The sequence below is a fragment of the Carassius gibelio genome, chromosome B13 (genome assembly GCF_023724105.1).
Source record: "Carassius gibelio isolate Cgi1373 ecotype wild population from Czech Republic chromosome B13, carGib1.2-hapl.c, whole genome shotgun sequence".
Taxonomy (NCBI): Eukaryota; Metazoa; Chordata; class Actinopteri; order Cypriniformes; family Cyprinidae; genus Carassius; species Carassius gibelio.
In genome coordinates this window covers 27,751,553-27,770,801 of record NC_068408.1, presented here as the reverse complement: position 1 = coordinate 27,770,801, position 19,249 = coordinate 27,751,553, and the positions used below count along the sequence as shown (strand labels likewise).

The window sequence follows — 19,249 nt, the reverse complement described above, 5'->3', positions numbered from 1 at the left end:
TTCATTTTTTTATACTCTCGTCTGTCTGGTTCTTCTGGTACGCTCCCCGAGGTGATCCTGGGTTTCAGGGGTGGGTGCAGTCTGGCTTGGCCCCCCCGACCTGTGACATAAATTTAAAGACGACAGTGCATGGATAGCGCGAGGAGTGTTTTGATAGATCAAAACATGCCTCCAAAAATAAATGAATTCATTCATTAAAAAAGACCACTGAAGTCACTGAAACTTCGTACGTGTCACATTTACAAAACATATCCCCTGTCAGTGAGTAGACGATAGACTCTGTCAGAAATAGAAATGGTCAACTTTATCTCAGTGAACTATGAACTCTATGAAAGAATAGAGGCGCAGGCTGAAAGATAGAGGGGAAGAGGCGTGTCTTCGGTATGTCAGACAGGTTTACTGCCTCTGGCGAGTGAGACGCTCTCATCATTTGCATGTGAAAACTTGAGTCCCCACCCTTTACCAGGTTTTCAGCACTTCACCTGTTCAGACACATTGTTTTTTTTTTCTTCAGAGACGAACAAACCTCCTTTAGCTTGTGACATACCTCATCTCTGCTGGTACAACACAGGATAAGAATGCTAAGAGACACATTATGATGCTTTCCTTTTAAGTAAGTAACGTTTTACAAATGGCAAAGGCTTGAATGTATAACTCGATGTTACTGAAGTACTGAATTATTTGGAACCAGTGAAAAAAAAGCTGCAGAGTACAGATGACAGGTTACTTTGCTATATATCTGCCTGTATTGATTTTGCATATTGAAAGAAATGTTTCACAATTCTATTGCATGACATTGTGACGGACTAGTTCTGAGAATGTGTACAATGAACTCATTAGGGTTCTCACAAACGATTTAAATAGATTTTAGTTCTAGATTTATCTTTGGAATGTGCTGATGTCTTGTGATCTAGAAGATGAACAGATATTTGAAAAGCTTTGTGGAAATTCGCAAAATTAGCTTTTCTCTTATTTTCTTTCTGAATTACTTGTTTAGTGAAACTGTGCTTTTGCAAGCAAAATACATTTTTAAGATCTTTTGAATATACAATATAAAAGGTAAAATCCAAACGCAATAAAAATAGTGTTATTGTAGTAACAAATTTCTCTCACAGAACCACAAAATGATTTGTTAAATACCCAGCATTTAGTTTGGGTATACCAAAACTGCCTTTGCTACTCAGTCAGCGTATTAATCAGCATGTCAGAGCAGGTGGGGCTCCGAATAACTTTAAGTGTTGCATGCCAACTCCTTGTCAATGCTTTAGGCCTGTGGAGATCTCAGCACCTGCTGATCAAGTCACGTCAAGTTGAATGAATTAATTATGCCTGATGGGATGAATTTGAAATGGGATGAACCTTGATGGATTCTGGGAAATAACCTTTTTTTTATTATTATTATTTTATTTATTTTTTTAATGGCATCAAGGTTTTGCAGTGTTTGGTTTTCATCCGAAAGTTACTGTTACTTGGTAATAGATATACCATCTGTAACTAACTGTCCTGCAATAAGCAAACAGAAAAAGCTAATATTATTTTCCATATGAATTGCATGTTTTTTTTTTTTCTGAAGAACTCTGTTAATATGCACAACTGACTGATTGATTGGTTGATTTGAATATTTACTCGACAATATACTATCAAATCCTTAATATAGACAAACAACACATCATTATGATGGACTATTAATGCTTAATGTGCCCACTGTTTCAGTCTTAATTTTGAATTTCGTTGAAGGTGAAGTACATAATTTGTATTTATTTTATATTTATTAAATGTAGTTAAATATTATTAATATTGGAAAGCATCATATTAATCGTGAATGTTTCATTACATTATAGTTACTATATTGAGCACCTGTTAAAGTGACAGTTACAGATTAGACAACTGACTCAGACAGTTGTGTCTAAGTGGCCATTAGCAGGCTTGAAGGGTTCTGCAACTATTGAAATGATTGGGATAACAATTTTTCTTCGGGGCTTATAGACTTACTTAGCGGCAACATTTAGAAAGTGTCAGCTAACTAAACGAACTGTCCTACACCTAGCAAACATTATTAAGTTGGAAATAAAATGTTCTGGTAGCGTCTGGTGGCCAAACTCAGTAACAAAGCAGCACTATTCAATAATGTCAACATTTTCTCACAGTTTCAGAAAAAAAGAAAATAAAAAAAAAACCAGGACAGCTTCTTCATAGGAACAGTGAGTCACAGTTTCATCAGCAGCAGAACATGTTACATCTGGAGAGTTTGCTCACTGCTGTTGCTCAGTGTTTTAAATGGGCTCTCATTTAAAAAAAAAAAAAAAAAAAAAAAAAAAAAAAAAAAAAATATATATATATATATATATATATATATATATATATATATATATATATATATATATATATATATAAGACAGTATTTGTGTAGACTTACATGAGATGAAGACAACATCAGCTCTGGTAGGCAATGCATCAGTTTCTAATACTACTACTTCTTCTACTACTACTACTACTACTACTACTACTAATAATAATAATACTTATCTGATCATAATTAATATTACAAATAACTAAGTAAAAAGAATAATACCAACCAAAACAATATATATATATATATTCAGTATTAAAAGCCAGGTGTAATGACTTGACAAGTGCAGTAATCATGTAGACATATTTCCAAATGAAAAATTAACTTTGGGTAGGGAACATTTGGGTCCAGTCTAAATGCCTAACATTCACAGACATGATTTTCTACTTACTGCAGCTAGTTGGTGTAGGGCGGTGTTGAGGGGAGGTGGGATTTACTAGACAAAAATGTGTATGGGTCCCAGGATATGATGTATTTAAAGATACATCATGAAAAAAAAAAAAAAAAAAGTAAGTGCAAAGTAAGTTCAGAGTAATGGTACTGATGCATGAGAGTCATCATTCCAGACCAAATGATTGTGGAGGAGTAACATGTTCATACAAGCAGTTCCTGCAATGACACAAACCATGATAGCAACAGCATTAAGACAAATGGCAGGACCTGAAGCTCAAAACTACAGCAATTATTACATTTTCTGGGCGGTTTTGTTTAGACATCTTGTCTAGAAGCCTGCAATGGCTGTTCTTTGAGGGTCTTAATGGGGACATTTTGAATACGTGGCTGAAAATAATAAGCAAGAAATGTATAAAGCTTGGTAAACACAGCCTTAATAGCAAAGAAGAATCTCTGGTTTTACTTTATTGTGATGGTCCCTTTTTGATGATCCCTCTTACCAGAGTGTTAGTAGAGTTTTAGTAGACTGTTGGGGTTAAGGTTAGCATAAGTTGACGTTCTTGCAAAGTCACTTATAGTCAGTAGAATGTACATTTGGAAACGAGCGGATAATAATCAGACAGTCCACTTACACTTTAATGAGAGTTACAGCAGTTGACCCGTGGGTGCAACAGAATGCTCCAAAGGGACCGACAAAATAACCAAACTTGAAATCCATAAAAGATGCTATCATGCATGTATCTAGGTGAGCTGTTACATAATATTGTTGATGTACAGAATTGTTAAACATAATGTGTGTTGTTTCTTAGGTTACAACGGCTATACAGCATTTTGAGGAATCCAAATCGACCCCGTGATGGAATCCGATTTTTCACTGCTGTCCTCCTCAAAGGGAGAGTTCAAGGCAGAAGATTACATACAGCCACATTACAAGGAAGCATATCGGTTAGCCATCGACTGCCTGGTTAAAGAGGGAGAAGCTTCTTATCAAAATTTCATCAAAGAGGAAGGCATATGCGGTTTCCTCTCTGAAGAGGAAATCAACCATATTACAGAGAGCTCTGTGCAGCCTTCCACCAGCAACCACTCAGAGGAAGAGGACTGTACAAAGGATGATACGACCTCCACAGGCACATACTGGCCCACTCACTCCGACACTGAGCCGCCAAACCTGGATTTAGGCTGGCCAGACGTCCCGCACAGAAGACTCGAGACCAAGATAGACCTGCTGTTCCACCCGCCAAAGCAAAACAGCCCCACTATCAAGGAAGTGATCCGCAAACAAATACAGGATGCCAGGCAGGTAATGTTGATAAAACAGCATGCTGAAAGGGTGTAAATAAACGCCTCTTTGAAACAAGTCCTTCTGTAGATCACGTGCTTTGAACTGTACTTAGACTTAAGAAACATGCATGCAAGAAGCTCAAGAATGCCCTAGAATCAAAACTGAGCGTTTGAATGATATTGTAGCCTAGTGGTAACAGATCTGGTTAGTAATTGGAAGGTTGTGGTTTCAAAACCCACAAGGAGTGATCCAAGCATCATTGCACCCGTCAGGTTGGGAAAATTAGTTTCACTTGGTTTCACTGTTCATATTTGTATGCATTTAAATATATTGGATGTCAGTCTATATTGTACCTATAAATAAGCAAAGACTTAATCATAGTACATGTTTGTTATTGATTCTCTTATGCATCATCATCCGCCAATGCTTCGAGGAATGAGTTGTTCATTCAAAAACTGTAAGGAAGCACTTTTTGTCTGATTTTATGATTTAAAAATACTTTTTTTTAATTAAGATTAATGTTTGCAATTTTTTGTTTGCTATTTTTAAATGTCTATGGAGAAAAAAAATGAAGGTAGCTAAGAAAAAGGCCAATTGTTATTATAATTATCATATTTTTTTTTTTTCCATATAATATGAGAAAATTATTTCCTCAAATAAGGTCAGTGCTTCTAAGGTTAAAAGGTATTTTCTAGGCATCCTCTAGAGTGAGTTGTTATTATAGCTTGCTGTTTTTCTTCAGGGACGAATAGTAACAGATCAAGGCTATATGAGCAGAGATCTTTTAAATGTTGAGATACAAAGTTTGTCTTTGATCTTCACTGGAATCACCTATCATATAGGCGTGCTTTCCTACAGCGCTAAGCCTTGTAGACAGCTTCTACCTTTAAAGTACAGAGAAAATCTTTCTAAATAAATTATGTTAGCACACTATAAAGAAAAAACATCATAGAGGCTCTCAGAGTATACTCTAATTCTAAATCTATTTTTAGCTACTTCATTTTGTGTATCTGTAATTTGATACATTTAGCTAAAGTTTGACAAGCCCTACAGTATGGAGTTAATGCCTACATTAAATGAATTGCCTCAAAATTGAATGGTATATTTGCACCCATTTATTTACAAGAGGCAATACAAAAAAAATCTGCCATGATAGTGCAACATTTTCTAAATGAAATGCCATAGCATCTGTTTTCTCATTAAAGTCACAATGTTCTCTCATCTGCTGTTGTTTGGATTGACTGAATGTGAGCTTGCAGGCAGTCGTAAGAAAGGGGCGGGGTTTAAATAGTCTAAATGAATGGAGAAGTCCTGCATATGATACCAGAGTGGATCTGTTGTTGTGACTGGAGGGTCCATTTATGACATTTTGATTAAAAATGAAAAGGCCAATTATTTATGTATTTATTTTACATTACAGTTCAATTGTTTCTTTTTGAAATTTGGCTTCAGAGTTAAACCCTTAAACTGACTCCAATGTATGAATGCTTGCTTTATTTATTTATTTTTCGGTTTCTGAATAATATTAATGATTAGGTGTCCATAATCTTGTATACATTTTTTGCACAAGGTACTGATGAGAGCAGCATTGCTGTCTGTCAGAGCAATGAACCGTTGCATTGTTACAGGAGTACAGGAAAAGTTCACCCCGTGATTCCCAGATAATCACAGAGGAGGCTGTAAATTGATTTCCTTTAAATCATGACTTCTGAAAGCAGGCCCAGAGTTGTGACGTCTTGAACTGTTGCTAAAGATGTAATAAGGCCAGGTGCATCTCTTTCTCCCTCAGGCATCAGTCATGTACACAATACAGAAGTCTCTCCCCAGCAACAGTGGCAGCTAAACTGTGCTGAACAAACACACAGCAAACAATGGAACTAGTTGTGCAATGTGCAATGCTGAAATGATCACTCCCTTTGCAGTTGATGAGACAGGAGTGCCAGAAGTATGTAGGTGTGCCTATGAGAAGCAAGCTTTACCACATTAAAAAAAAAAGGAAAAAAAGAAAAACATTTAGTCATGCAAAGAAAGCCTTTGCTTCTGAGGTGTGGAGCAGTCTTCATTAGTAATAAGTGAGAAAGCAATGCCTCCTTTCTAAGTAATGCAGTTTTCTTTGTGTTGTGATTATGAGAGATGATTAAAGCCTTGGCTCATTTAATAATGATTAAGCACGTCTAATAATCACTGTACAAAGATGGACTGAGATGCATGCTTGTGACTGAGAACAATATCGTCCGAATTTGCTCTCATCAATTCACTGTTGGTCAAATTGTATGACTTGATGAGTGAAAAAAAAAAAAAAAAAGGATGTGATCTTATCATTTGATTAGACATTATATAATGGACTTTATGTTTCTTCCCAATCCATATTTGGGTGTGGAATATCATTGAATTTTAAAAGGTTTTGAATGAATACATACTTGTGAGTCATTACTATTATGATTATCTACAGTCTACATAACAATGCACAATTGAACAAGTTCCTGGATTGCATGCTCCCAGATTATGTGACGTTAATGAAAATAATATTTTAACATAATCATATATAGCCAATTAGAGCTGAGCGATAATACTATAGTTTACATTTTGCAACGATACAAGCTATCTCACTTTTGAGATTTGCTATGTTCTACATCATCCTTCATGCATATACTGTATTTATGCAGATAAAGTGAGATATTCTGTATATCCAACTTTGCATATAGAGCTAAGTCATAATATAGTTAACCTTTTGTACCAAAATTATTAATCAAGCAGCATAAATTTGCTATATAGTATTGCTCTGTGTGAGTATATTGTACTTAAGTACAATTAGATGTACAATACATCTACTGTAACTTTCATTCTTTTTGCTGGCGGATAATATTGTTTACGTTTTACAATTGTTAATTATCAAGAAGTTGAGATACCACTTAAAGTGTACAGTATGTATGTTTAAGGTTGGATATGCTTATAGTGCTATAATTTATTAATCATTATTAATTTGTTAATACATTAAAATGCATTATGTGGCAACCCACAATTGTTACCTGTTTCTACTTGCTGTAAACTATTAAAATTAGATTGGTTGGTGTGATTTAGTAATGTTAATATTTGGTTTCCATATTCAGTGCAAGAAGCCTTTTAATTGATTGATCATGATGGATCACTTTTCAGTATACCCCCCCCCCCCCCCCCCCCCCAAGTGCAGAGCAGAGTCAGGCTCATTAGGTGACCACCTAGGACCGTATCTCATGAGGCCAAACCAATCTCAGTGTGCTGAATGAACTGCACCTCATGTGGCTCTGGATCTCTGATTACATGTGCTCCCTATAGTCGACTCACAGCAATGAAACACTTGAGCGATCTATACAGTATCTTGTCAGGTGTGTTTGGGGGGAGGATTCTCATCTAGGGTGCCAAATGATATTGACTGATATACTAGCCTCTGCCATGCCAAGATTCATTTAATCTAAAGATGGTTTCATTTATTTAGACATAAGAGCATTATACAATGGAATATATCGATTTTTTTTGGTTGATGTGTTGACAGATTTTTAGCATAAATGTATGAAAGCAGGTGTGAGAAATGTCTTCTTTTTTTTCTTTTTTTTTTTTGCAAGCTTTTTAAATCTAAATCTTTAAAGCTTTTTAATTGCCATTATAACCATTTACTTGTATTTACCAATATGTTTTTGCGTATGCTGTTAACCCTTAAGCACTTGGGTTATTATTTTGTCCAAGTCAACAAGATATGCTCGGTTTAAAAATGTGAGCGTGTGGAGAATGAATGAGCTAAACAAGCATTACTGAAGGCTTGCTTATTTTCAACCTTTATTTTATAAAGCATTTTTTTTCATATTGCTGTTTTTACCCCTGTTGCGCATCTTTGAGTGGTACCTTACAACCTTAGTCAAGGCAAAATCTCTCATAAAGCCTCTCATTGCTTTATTTGACATACAAAATTGTAAACGTTGCTCAAGATTATATGCTGGGCAACATTTCTCATACTGACAAGATCTCGTCAATTTCTGTAGAAATTCTTTATTAATCATTTGTTAATCAGTACATGTTGTCAAAGGTGTGGCAAATACGACTTTCTCTAAGACTCATTCAGCATTAACGGAACATCTTAAACCTGTCGAGGCTTGAATCAAGGAATGTTGGTCTTCCTGAAAGACAAATGCTCGGACTAGGCCTTTTAATAATACAAACTGAAGAGTCTTCTCCCCTGACTTCTTTCTGTTTAATATTAAGCAAAAGGCCCAAGAAAATACATACTGTCGGTTTCATGAAGGCTACCTTTCACGTTATTAAAATCAGTCTATATGCATTTTTTCTGAGTCAAAGAAAAACAAGGGTGTCGTTTTAATAAACCGAAGCAGCTTCTGGGCTGACAACTTTGGTTCGCACCTCTGCTTTGTGTAACTGACAGGGATATCATTGGTTTAAGATAATATCAGAGACGGCCTGTCTCTGAAAGCGAACACCACAAAATCCTCACATTTTGACTGATGTTTTCATTTTTATGTCTGTACAGGTCATAGCAATTGCAATGGATGTTTTCACCGATGTGGACATCTTTAAAGAAATGGTGGATGCCTCAGTCAGAGGTGTTTCTGTCTACGTTCTCCTCGACCACAATCACTTCAAAAGCTTTCTCAATATGATAGAAAAACAAGACATCCAAATCCAAAAACTCAGGGTAAGTGACCGTATTCTACTGTATATTGCCTTCAAATCATGTGTCATCAAAATGATCTCCATCCCAGAACAGCATCCTTTACTATATTAACACCCTTTTTAGAAAACAAACATGCAAAAAAATGAAATAAAAGAAGAATAAAACAAATGTAGAGATGGAAAAATATTCCAAAACATGTTTTGGTCCAGTGATATGATTCTGGCTTTGCCTTGTATACACCTTTTAACAACGCTACTGCATATCAGAAAGTGTGTGTTTGGTTGCATTTCAATGTGTGGTTTCACTGAAATCCAGAGCAGGCAGTGAAGTGAAGTGCATGTCTGAGAGGGTCTGAGCATCCTGTTCTGCTCAAGAGAACAGTGCAGCTCTAGATAAATACGTTGCCTCTCTACCATTGACAAGAGGGAAGCATACTGCTTAAGGTATGAACCTGTGCTTGAAAGGGTTTTCTTAATTGACTGCACTCGCTAACGGAGACAAGAATGTGTGTACTGGATCAAAACACACTCTGAACTGAAACATACAGGAATACTTCACCCCAAAGTTTAAATTTTGTTATTAATCACTTACCCCCATCTGCCATCAGTGGTTCAACCATAATGTAATGAAGCGATAAGAAAATTTTGTACGTGAAGAAAACAAAAATAATGACTTTATTCAACAATTTGTATCCTTGCAGCACGGTTGGCACAGAAGAATGAATGGTGTTTGTATTTAGCAGATATTCTTCAAAATGGCGCTAGGGTGATGCAGAAAGAGAGAGGAGACAAATTGTTGAATAAAGTCATTATTATTGTTTTCTCTGCGTACAAAATGTTACGGTTGTCAGTGTAATTTACTTGCCAGTCAATAGGACAGTCACGAGCCTCCCGGATTTCATCCAAAATATCTTAAATTTTGTTCCGAAGACAAACAAAGTCATTAAGTGATTATTGACAAAATTGTAATTTTGGGATGGAGTATCCCGACATCCTGACATGAACCGACATACAAACTGTCATAATGTTGTCCCAGAAAATTCTGGCTCAATTTATCCCAACTTAAAAGATGAGCGCACACAAATACAGTGTCATGTGTTTTACCATAACAGTGTTGTGACTTTGTGTGTATGATGCTTTTGGTCCTAAGACTGTGACAATGGCCGTCTTTGAACATCTCTAACTGTACAATATATGACCACCATTTAGAAGCCACAATCACAGAAATCGGCAAGATTGATTCACAATGCCAATCTTTTGTCTTGGAAACATGGAAACTCATGCGGTGTGTAGAGCCATTCAGAGACGGCTGTTGTCAAGGTCTTCCGTACAAAGATATTTTTTCACAGGGTCAGAAATGCAGCATGATCATCGCACACTGCTATGACCCACATTTACTGCCCAGCCAATAAAAATGAACCTGAATCTTGTGTTGTTCAATGGAACAATGCGCTAAAACTAAATTCAGTTCAATTCAAGTTTATTTGTATAGCACTTTTTACACACACACTCTCAAACAAATCTTTGCAAAGCAGCTTTACAGAAAATTAAGTTTCTACAATAATTAGTAGCAACTTATCAGTGGTGACTGTCAGTTTATGTGCATATGACAGAAATGTTCAGAAAAATTTATACAAGACAGTCAACCAGACGATGAACACTATTAACAGGAATGATGTATGATGTAATCACACTTGTAGCAATATTTGGTAGTTCTGTATGTAAATACTTACATCTTTAACTCTTTTTTAACTCCCTCTTTCACAACTTTCTCTTTTTTTTCAGCAAACATAAAAATTACAGATGCCAAACTGTGCTTTGTCATACTGTTTTTGTTTACCACTAGACGTTTTATTCTTCAATAGTAACTTGGTCTACTGCATGTGTTACAAGGTGTCAACATCGTACAGTATTGAGTGCATGTCATACAAGATTATTAGATCTATATTGCACAGAGAGATTTATAATGATCTTTTAGGATTGCTAAAATTGTGCAGTGTGTAGAAGGTTTAAAGCAGACCAACATTGCCCCTCCCCCTCTTTTGCATCACTGACCCAGGAAGTAGCTTGTTGTAGTCCCTACCAGCCACTTGTTGTAGGCCATATGATGTGAGTTCTGTAAAAGACAATTTCTTCCTTTCATTGAAGTTTGAGCATTATTTTTTTATGATCAAACAGCTACATTACACACTAACTAAAGTTAAGGTGAAATCATAATCAGTGACCCCTTTAATAATTGACAATTTTATAAACATGGAGGAGTTTAGTTTTATCTGTAAAATGAACACCCATTCCTTGCAATGACTGAAGAATAATTTTATTAATAAGGGACAGCAGCTGTACAGTATATCTGTGATGTTGATGCCAACAAATGCAATTTTTGTTATTAGATACATATATTTGATTCCTGCGTTTGACAAGATTTCCTCATTTATCTGCATTATATTCTTCTAAGCTGATGGATGGGGCTGATGTCAATGTAAAGATGTGACTGACAGAACGCATAACCAGAAAAACAAAATGTCAACAGCAATCTGCAAACCTGTCATGCTGTTACTCTTGTTTCTTTTTCAGAGGTCTCGTTTCTCAGAAATGTTTGTTCTTTGTTCAGGGTGATAAAGGAAATTAAAGTTGTTGAAATTAAAGAGCCGTTCTTTGAGAAACTTTGAGAAACATATAGCCTACTGTACATAACCAACAAAAGAAGATTAGAAAATATTTTTGACCTGATCAGTTTCAACTAAATATCCTCTTTGCTCTTTGTAAGCAAATCAGTTAACTCTATTGTCAAATGTGACGGAAATATTCATGTTCTCATGATGAGCCATATAAAGAAGCTATGAAATGGAAACACCGTCCCTCCCACTTCTTCCTAGAGGGTTTTAACTAACTATTATTTTATGAAAAACAAGCTGCAATTAAGATTTTTTTCTCACCACACCCCACTAAGTGCCAACATCGGAGTATTTTTCTGCTACTGACATTTTTTGAATACATAACATAGCAACAGCAGCTGATATAAATCCTGAAATTGTTATGGTTGATTTACTATTTTAAATTAAATTTAAGAGACTTTCTTTGCAGTGGAAACAATAAACTTACATTTTACAGTTGCACAAGACATGCCCATCATCATTAGTCTGTTAATGAATGGTGCTTACTCGCAGTTTCATTTTCTACACACAGAAGTGAGCCTGATGCTCGCATGATTTCAGCGTTTGTCGTTGTTGTTTTTCAAGGAGATGTGTGTCGCATTCTTTAAAATTCCATCTGAAAAACACAGATGTTGTCACCAAACCCCCTGACGAAAGAAGAAAGCCGTAGTCTTGCTTCATTCTTTTAAATGGATACATTTTATATATATATATATATATATATATATATATATATATATATATATATATATATATATATATATATATATATATATATATATATATATATATATAATATTAAAATGCAAATCACTTTACTAAACTGACTGCTTCACTTCCACTTTAAAGTATAGACTATTATAATATTTATAATTTTTGTAATGTAATTACTTATCTGTCAGTTGAGTTTGTGGCAAAACCTTCTACAGTGTTTATATGTTGTTTATTACTGCTTCAATTTTCTTTTTTAAATAGATGTTAAATTTCATCCAGTACAAGTTGATTTCAAAATGCACCTACATTTTTATTTAGCATTTTGTGTTTTTACAGTTGAATAAAGACTGTTTTTCCCTATATATTTAATCATTGAGGATGTCTTAAAAAAAAAAAAAAAATCTAATCTTGTCTAGTACTCGTGTACCCAGTCTCGTGTCTCATCTCGTCTCGTCTCATGAGAAAGTGTCTCGTCACACCCCTAGTACATATACATTTTAACAGCTGTGTCGCTTTAGCAGCAGTGATAAGAAAGGACCCTTGGCCTCACCAGACAGACTTCCTGACATTATCTGTATTTACACAGCAATAATGTGGTTTGCTTGCCTTTCATTTTCTTTCTGCTAAACAGACTTAACAATGTCTCTGTGTAATTTCTCATCAAATCAGCATGAAACACCAAATACAGCATACAGTATGTGTCCATGGACCACAAAACCAGTTATAAGGGTCAATTTTTTTTTTTTTTAACTGAGATCCATACATCCTCTTAAAGATTATTAAATAAGCTCAAATGATGTGTGGTCTGTTAGGATAGGACAATATTTGGCCAAGATACAACTATTTAAAAATCTGGAATCTGAGGGTGCAAAAAATTCAAAATACTAAGAAAATTGCTTTTAAAATGGTCCAAATTAAGTTCTTACCAATTCATGTCCTCAACACTACATCTGGTTTACAGAAAAACAAACAAAAAACAGTTAACTTGTTATTACTTGCACTACTATCTGTTCATCTAGAATACGGAATAATCCGTTTGCACACTGGAATATTTTTCTATGCACCTTTTTAATGGGCATTGCACTAGTGTAAGTTATCTTCATAGTTTCTGCTTTTAGTGTAAATACACTTATTACATAATCCATCTGTATAGTATGATCATAGTATCTGTATATCATGCAGATATGTCCATAGCCTTAACTGTATATTTATTGTACATTTGTAACATATTGTAGACTATATATTCTGTACTTACTGCTTTTTGCATTTCTGGTTAGATGCTAACTACATTTCTTCTTGATTCTTGAATCTAATCTAATCTAATCTAATCTAATCTAATCTAATTTTACTATTCAAAAATGTACAAAAAATGTAAAAATAATTTTCATGGAACATGAACTTTACTTAATATCCCAAATGATTTTTGACATAAAATGTAAAATATTTACCCATACGATATATTTTGGCTATTAAATATATCCCAGCAAATTAAAAACTGGTTTTGTGATCCAGGCTCACATATGTTTGAGTAAAAATGGATATTTGGTAGGGAAAAAATGCTGGACAGGACTTTGTTCATTGGGAATTGATTTTTAAGTACATCTTAAAAACCAGAATGAATAAAAAGTGGCTGGATGAAAATCTTCACATCAGCAAGAAATAAAATTAAGGTGGAAGTTATATTGCATCAGACTTTTTAATAATCGATTACACTGTACCGAAGTACTTGATGTTATAATAAGAACAACCTTTAAAGGAACAGTTCAGGTAATCAACCGAATGAGCACAGTAAGAGCACGTTCAGATAATCAACTTAATTAGCCTAACACTAAATATGTATACAGCCAACTTCACTTTTTTCTGGCATCCCTTCTCCACCCTAACTCCTCCTTCCTTAACTATTCCTATCCCAGCTTGGGATAATGAGGGAGTTCTCCAGCTTTGGGCTACATTCTGAGCCCAGAACCCTCCCCTCAGAAAGCTTGGCATATATACATATAGGCATACTTGCATATTTCTATTTGCTTGTTGTCTTGCTAAAATATAACTGTTTTTTTTTTTTCTTTTCTTTTTTTCTTTGCTATAGAATATGAGGATACGCACAGTGAAAGGCCAGGAATATTGTTGCAAATCTGGGGTAAAGTTCCATGGAGGAATGGGGCAGAAATTTATTCTGGTAGACTGCCAAAAGGTATTTTTTGGATCATACAGGTGAGGTGGTATTTGTTTTATTATTATTTTACTTTTTAATTAATTTGATGATGATGATGATGATGAAGATTATATATACATTTATATTATTGTTACTATTATTATTTTTGTAATGCAAATTACTTTTTGTGAAGAGATTTGCTCAAATAAAAATAAATGGCTATTGCATTATAATCTAAAGCCATTTATGCTTAAAAATGCATTCAAAATCTGTCTTCAGTGTCCATATCCTTCTTTGGGACACTTTATATAAGGACTCCAAAAACATTTAACCTATGTCAACAAAAAGTGCACAAATTTCTGGCTCTCAGAAGCATTTTTCAAATGATTGCAGTCATTTAAAACTTTCCCAGAATGAACTGCTTTCTAACACATGTGCATATGTTGCTAGGAATGAATTTAATAACTATGCTTGTCTTCCTTTCTTGTTTGACAGCTTCATGTGGTCTTACGAGAAGATCAACCTCAGCATGGTTCAAGTTATAACAGGCCAATTAGTGGAGACTTACGATGAGGAATTTCGAACGCTGTATGCTCGATCGACAGTCCCAGCTCAGTTTCAGATTGCAGGTGTGAACCAGTGTGAGACGAAGCCCAATGGTATAGTGAATGGATATCTGATTCATTCCAGCAAGCCCTTTGAAAGAAAAGATCATTTGAGGCATACGCTTGATGCTGTTTACCGGCAAGCCTGTGAAAGAAGATCAGGATTCTCAGCACTGAGAGAGGTTGAAGAAAGACCACTTGTTACACCCCATGCTCGATTCCTTCAAGACACATCAGAGTTTTACAAAAGACACAGTTACGCAGGAGAACGGCAGGAGCCTGTGTATCTACCAAAACTGGCCAATCATGGCTCTAGTAATTGGAACGTGGCAGCAGAGAGCAACCATTATGGTGGTGTCTCCAACAATGTGGACAACCAGTATGAAAGTTACGTCATCAACCCGAAGTTCAGAGGCTTAAACATGCGCCAGTCTTACCATGGCCATGACAAACAAATTCTCAACATGAGGCAAAACCTGCCCAGTTTAGCAAGTACTTCCAAGTCCTTCCTTCGGACATGGAGGATAGAGTCTTACCTTAACAACAGCAACGATGCCCCTTACGATGAGAACTACGATTATCTGGACCAATTTGAGGAGAATAAAATGGTGCCTCCACAACACTCTCGCATCAGGTCATCGGTTGTTTTCACGTCTACTATACCGGAACAACCAGAGACAAATAGCTACTCCAATAATTCAGCATCCTCCATCCATGATCCAGCACGAATACAGTCAAACGCTCAGATGTATTCCTCAACCCAGTGGAATCAGACAGCCCAGCACGATGACTACATGCTGAAGAGGCGCAGTATACAGATTTTAGAAAACTCAGGAAGTAACATGACCTATGGCTCTGGAAGGGATGCAATATACGCAAGTTTAAACAGGGCCAAAAATCGATTAGCAAACAAGGAGCATGACTACCAGCAAGATGACAGATACAAAAGACACAGCTTGGCCGATCCCAGGTCCAAGACATGTAACAGTAACTTTAATGAGCCCTCTAGTTACATGTATGCATCTTTACCTAGAAAACAGAAAGTCTGCGATGTGTCTTCAAATGTGAATCCCAGAAATGGAGCGTACACACAAAATTTCAAAGAGGACCAGAGGTCCATCTCTCATCATGATTTCAAAAAGGCAGATGAGAGGAAAACTACCTCAGGAAACATATGGCAAGAGCCTCCCTCAAGAACTGTGTCAGCAACGCTTCTGGACACGGAGGACATTCAGCCTTCGAAAACTAACAGCGCATCATCGCAGCACTTCTTGAAAAGGAGCACCAAGAAAATAAAATCCCTTCTTAACATCCCACAAAAGGGGGACAGCTCACCAAAAGGAAAGAACTCAGAAAGTCTTAAAATGGGAAGCAGCACAGATACGATTGTCTACGATTGTGATGACACCGCGGAAGACAAGAAACACCAGGGTAGCACTGCCAATTCCACCAAGTCCATTGAGAGCATCAGACTAAAGCGAGCTAATGGGAAGATCCCTGGAGCTGAGAATCAATCTCCTGGCCTGGCAGGAGAGGCATCTACACCTCGGTTTAGCACCGAAGAGCTTCATCCCTCTCACACCCCTGCAAGTGCAGAGACCTCCAGAACACAGGAACAATCCACGGCCATTTCTCAGAATGAGAAGACAGAATCGACACTAACCAGATCAGATCTCGTGTCAAAGCAGCAAGTATCAGTAAACAGGCTGTATAGCAGATTTGAGCCACTTTGCTCATTTGAAAGCAGGCGTCCCACAGCAGGACAGCCTGCCTATGTACCCCCACAGAGTCATGTAAGCGAGAAAACAAGGAATTCTGTCTTTTTAAGAAGACAGCCCACGAATGATCATAGCAGTTATACAAACCAGCAGGCGCAGGGACATGACAATAAAATTGGTCGTTTCATTCAAAGGGTAGGAAATTTAATACACAAGAATAAGTACTAAAACAACTAGTGAAATGATGTTGGAGCTGAAGCTAGTCATTTCTGCACCACTTTTTACTGACCAAATGGAATTGCAAAAATTGCACAAATAAGTATTTTCAAACAGGTTTCTAAAGCACTATTCTACACCTTCCAATGGTCAGACTAACCAATACTCCTGCCCCTAACTATTGTCTAGGTTGTTGTGTCAGACTGGCTGGGATGCTCGAGTTTAATGGCTTGATGAAACTGTCATTGCATATTAAACTGGTATAGTAGAAAAAATTAAAAAAAAATTACACATTTTGACTTTGAAAATTTGGAACAGTGATGTTTACTTGAATGCATTATTGCTAGTGCCAGTGTTGAAGGTTTGCAATATAACTGGTGGAAAATGCTGCAAGCACTGTTACACTGTTACTTTGTAGTAGCTTTCTGTTTTATTATTATTAATATTATTTGTAAATTTAAAAGGAATGTTTTGTGTTGGGATAATGGGCAGACTGGGTTCATTACATCTGTCACTTGAGTAATTGCAACTTGAAACATTTACTGAGAAAAAAGAAAGAAAAATGTCTGCTTACAAGCTGTAGAAACCATCTGTACAACTTTAAATTGCACTTCAGCCTGGTAAAATGCTTCCCAGAGATATCCCAGATTGTTTAACATCTAAACAGAAATGCTATATAATATATAACATATAATGTTGGCTTGTGGGTAATTGGTGCTTAGCTATCTTTAAGGGTGACCACACTGCTTTTGCACTATATATAGCTCATGATGTTGCTTGTGTTAAGATGGTCTGTGTCATGATTGATCCAAAACTGTTCTCTATTAAATATGTGCATTAATGAGTATCATTTCACTCACAGTGAACATGCACAGTATAGAGTATACTGCACAAACAATGTCAAACGCAGTTTCTCTTACTACAGTTACTACTTAGTTTTTTGTTTGTTTGTTTGTTTGTTTTTGCACACAAATACAGTCACTGTTGCTTGTATCCCAATAGGCTACTTACCAAATAAATGAATGGTCATGATGTTGAAACAGTATTATGATGTGAGGAACAGGAAGATAATCATGCAATTTACTCATTTGTTTGTATTTACTAGCATCAAGTTTGATAACGGCTTATATTGTGTATATAATTAACAGCTTTAATTAATTTGGTAAGTATTCCTGGACTTCATACTGACACCTACTGGTGAGGATGCAGCATCATGCAAAAGCAAAAGTCCTTCAAGGTGGTGTTAACAAGAATCGGCTGGTCTTAGGATTTCATGGCTGCTTTCCTGAGGTGATTCATCCCAAAAATCAAACAGCTTTTATTAGACTTGCGAAATGACTCATGTGCACATCAGTTTGAGCATATCTGATAAAATTACTGTTAATTAATTGGAGGTAAAAAAATTATAATAATGACAAAAGTGCACCTATTATGTTCCCCATGGATTACTGTCTTATTTTGGTATAATTGAAGGGAAAAAAGTAATTCAGTTATGTTTCTGGAACTGCCTTAGCAGGTTCTAGCTTTAGTGCATTATTCAACAAACCCTCATGACATGAGTTTTTATTTTAAAATTAGTTTGATATTGAATAATCTGTTTTTGTTTAGATTTTAACTGCTATGCAAATATTTTGCTTGTATTCTTAAGAAATCTTAGATTTCTTGCAAACTCGGTGGATCGGGATGTAAAGTGTTGTGTAGGGGTAGTTGTGGACTTGTAATCCGAAAGGTCATGGGTTCGATTCTTGGTACAAGCAGGAAATATAGGTGTGGGAGTGAATGAACAGCACTCTCTTCCACCCTCATTACCCATTAATAAGGTGCCCTTGAGCAACACACTGAACCCCAACTGTTCACAGGGCACTGCAGCAAATATTTTCACAGTGTGTGTGTGTGTGTGTGTGTGTGTGCATGTTCACTACTCACTGCTGTATATTTGCCCTTGTAATGGCTTACCATACTTGGCAACACATGGCTATGCAACAATATATATTCATTAAATGTTCATGTTTAGAATACTTTAATAGCTAATTGTTCATAGTTAACAGTGAAAATACATCTTTGAGGACCATCCAGGAATGAATGGTAAAGTCTAGGTAGATGCAGCTAAACTTGTTCATCTAGTGGTTTATAAAGTAAGACCAGGAAATGCAGATGTTGATCCACTGAAATGCCAAGTGGTTTCTTGGCACATGGTGTAGTTTGTAGGGGCAGCAACATCAAGATGGGCTCGCATCTGATCAACTCTAATAGCCTCTAGATATGTAACCAAACGCAAAAAGACTAAGATACCATTCAGTTAATTTACATCAGAGTTGGCAAGTTTGCACTTAATCGTATACAGTATAGAATATGCATTTGGTATACTATCCGAGGAGAGGGCTCAAAGCTTGACATTTGACTTGAACCCAATAGTACTCTCCAAATCCTTGAGTAGGAAAGGAAAAAATGAGAATGAGGAGCTGGGGTGGAGGAGGGATGCTGGAAAGCTGTCGTGACT

General features: G+C 36.1%; 1 protein-coding gene across 1 annotated transcript; it reads left to right on the top strand.

Annotated features, from left to right (window-relative positions):
* Nucleotides 1–484: 484 nt before the first annotated feature.
* Nucleotides 485–17,789, top strand: fam83b (family with sequence similarity 83 member B). Its single transcript, XM_052571694.1, has 5 exons — nucleotides 485–613; nucleotides 3,553–4,046; nucleotides 8,548–8,712; nucleotides 14,145–14,269; nucleotides 14,706–17,789. Exons 2-5 carry the CDS (start codon nucleotides 3,600–3,602, stop codon nucleotides 16,759–16,761), a joined length of 2,793 nt encoding a protein of 930 aa, XP_052427654.1. The 5' UTR covers nucleotides 485–613; nucleotides 3,553–3,599; the 3' UTR covers nucleotides 16,762–17,789.
* The last annotated feature ends 1,460 nt before the right edge of the window (nucleotides 17,790–19,249 follow it).

What these genes read in the sequence shown, in the direction of transcription:
- fam83b (XM_052571694.1), top strand. Translation starts at nt 3,600, where the DNA reads ATGGAATCCGATTTTTCACTGCTGTCCTCCTCAAAGGGAGAGTTCAAG. An exon ending in AAATACAGGATGCCAGGCAG is followed by an intron (nt 4,047 to 8,547) that starts GTAATGTTGATA and finishes ATGTCTGTACAG; the next exon opens with GTCATAGCAATTGCAATGGA. An exon ending in TCCAAATCCAAAAACTCAGG is followed by an intron (nt 8,713 to 14,144) that starts GTAAGTGACCGT and finishes TCTTTGCTATAG; the next exon opens with AATATGAGGATACGCACAGT.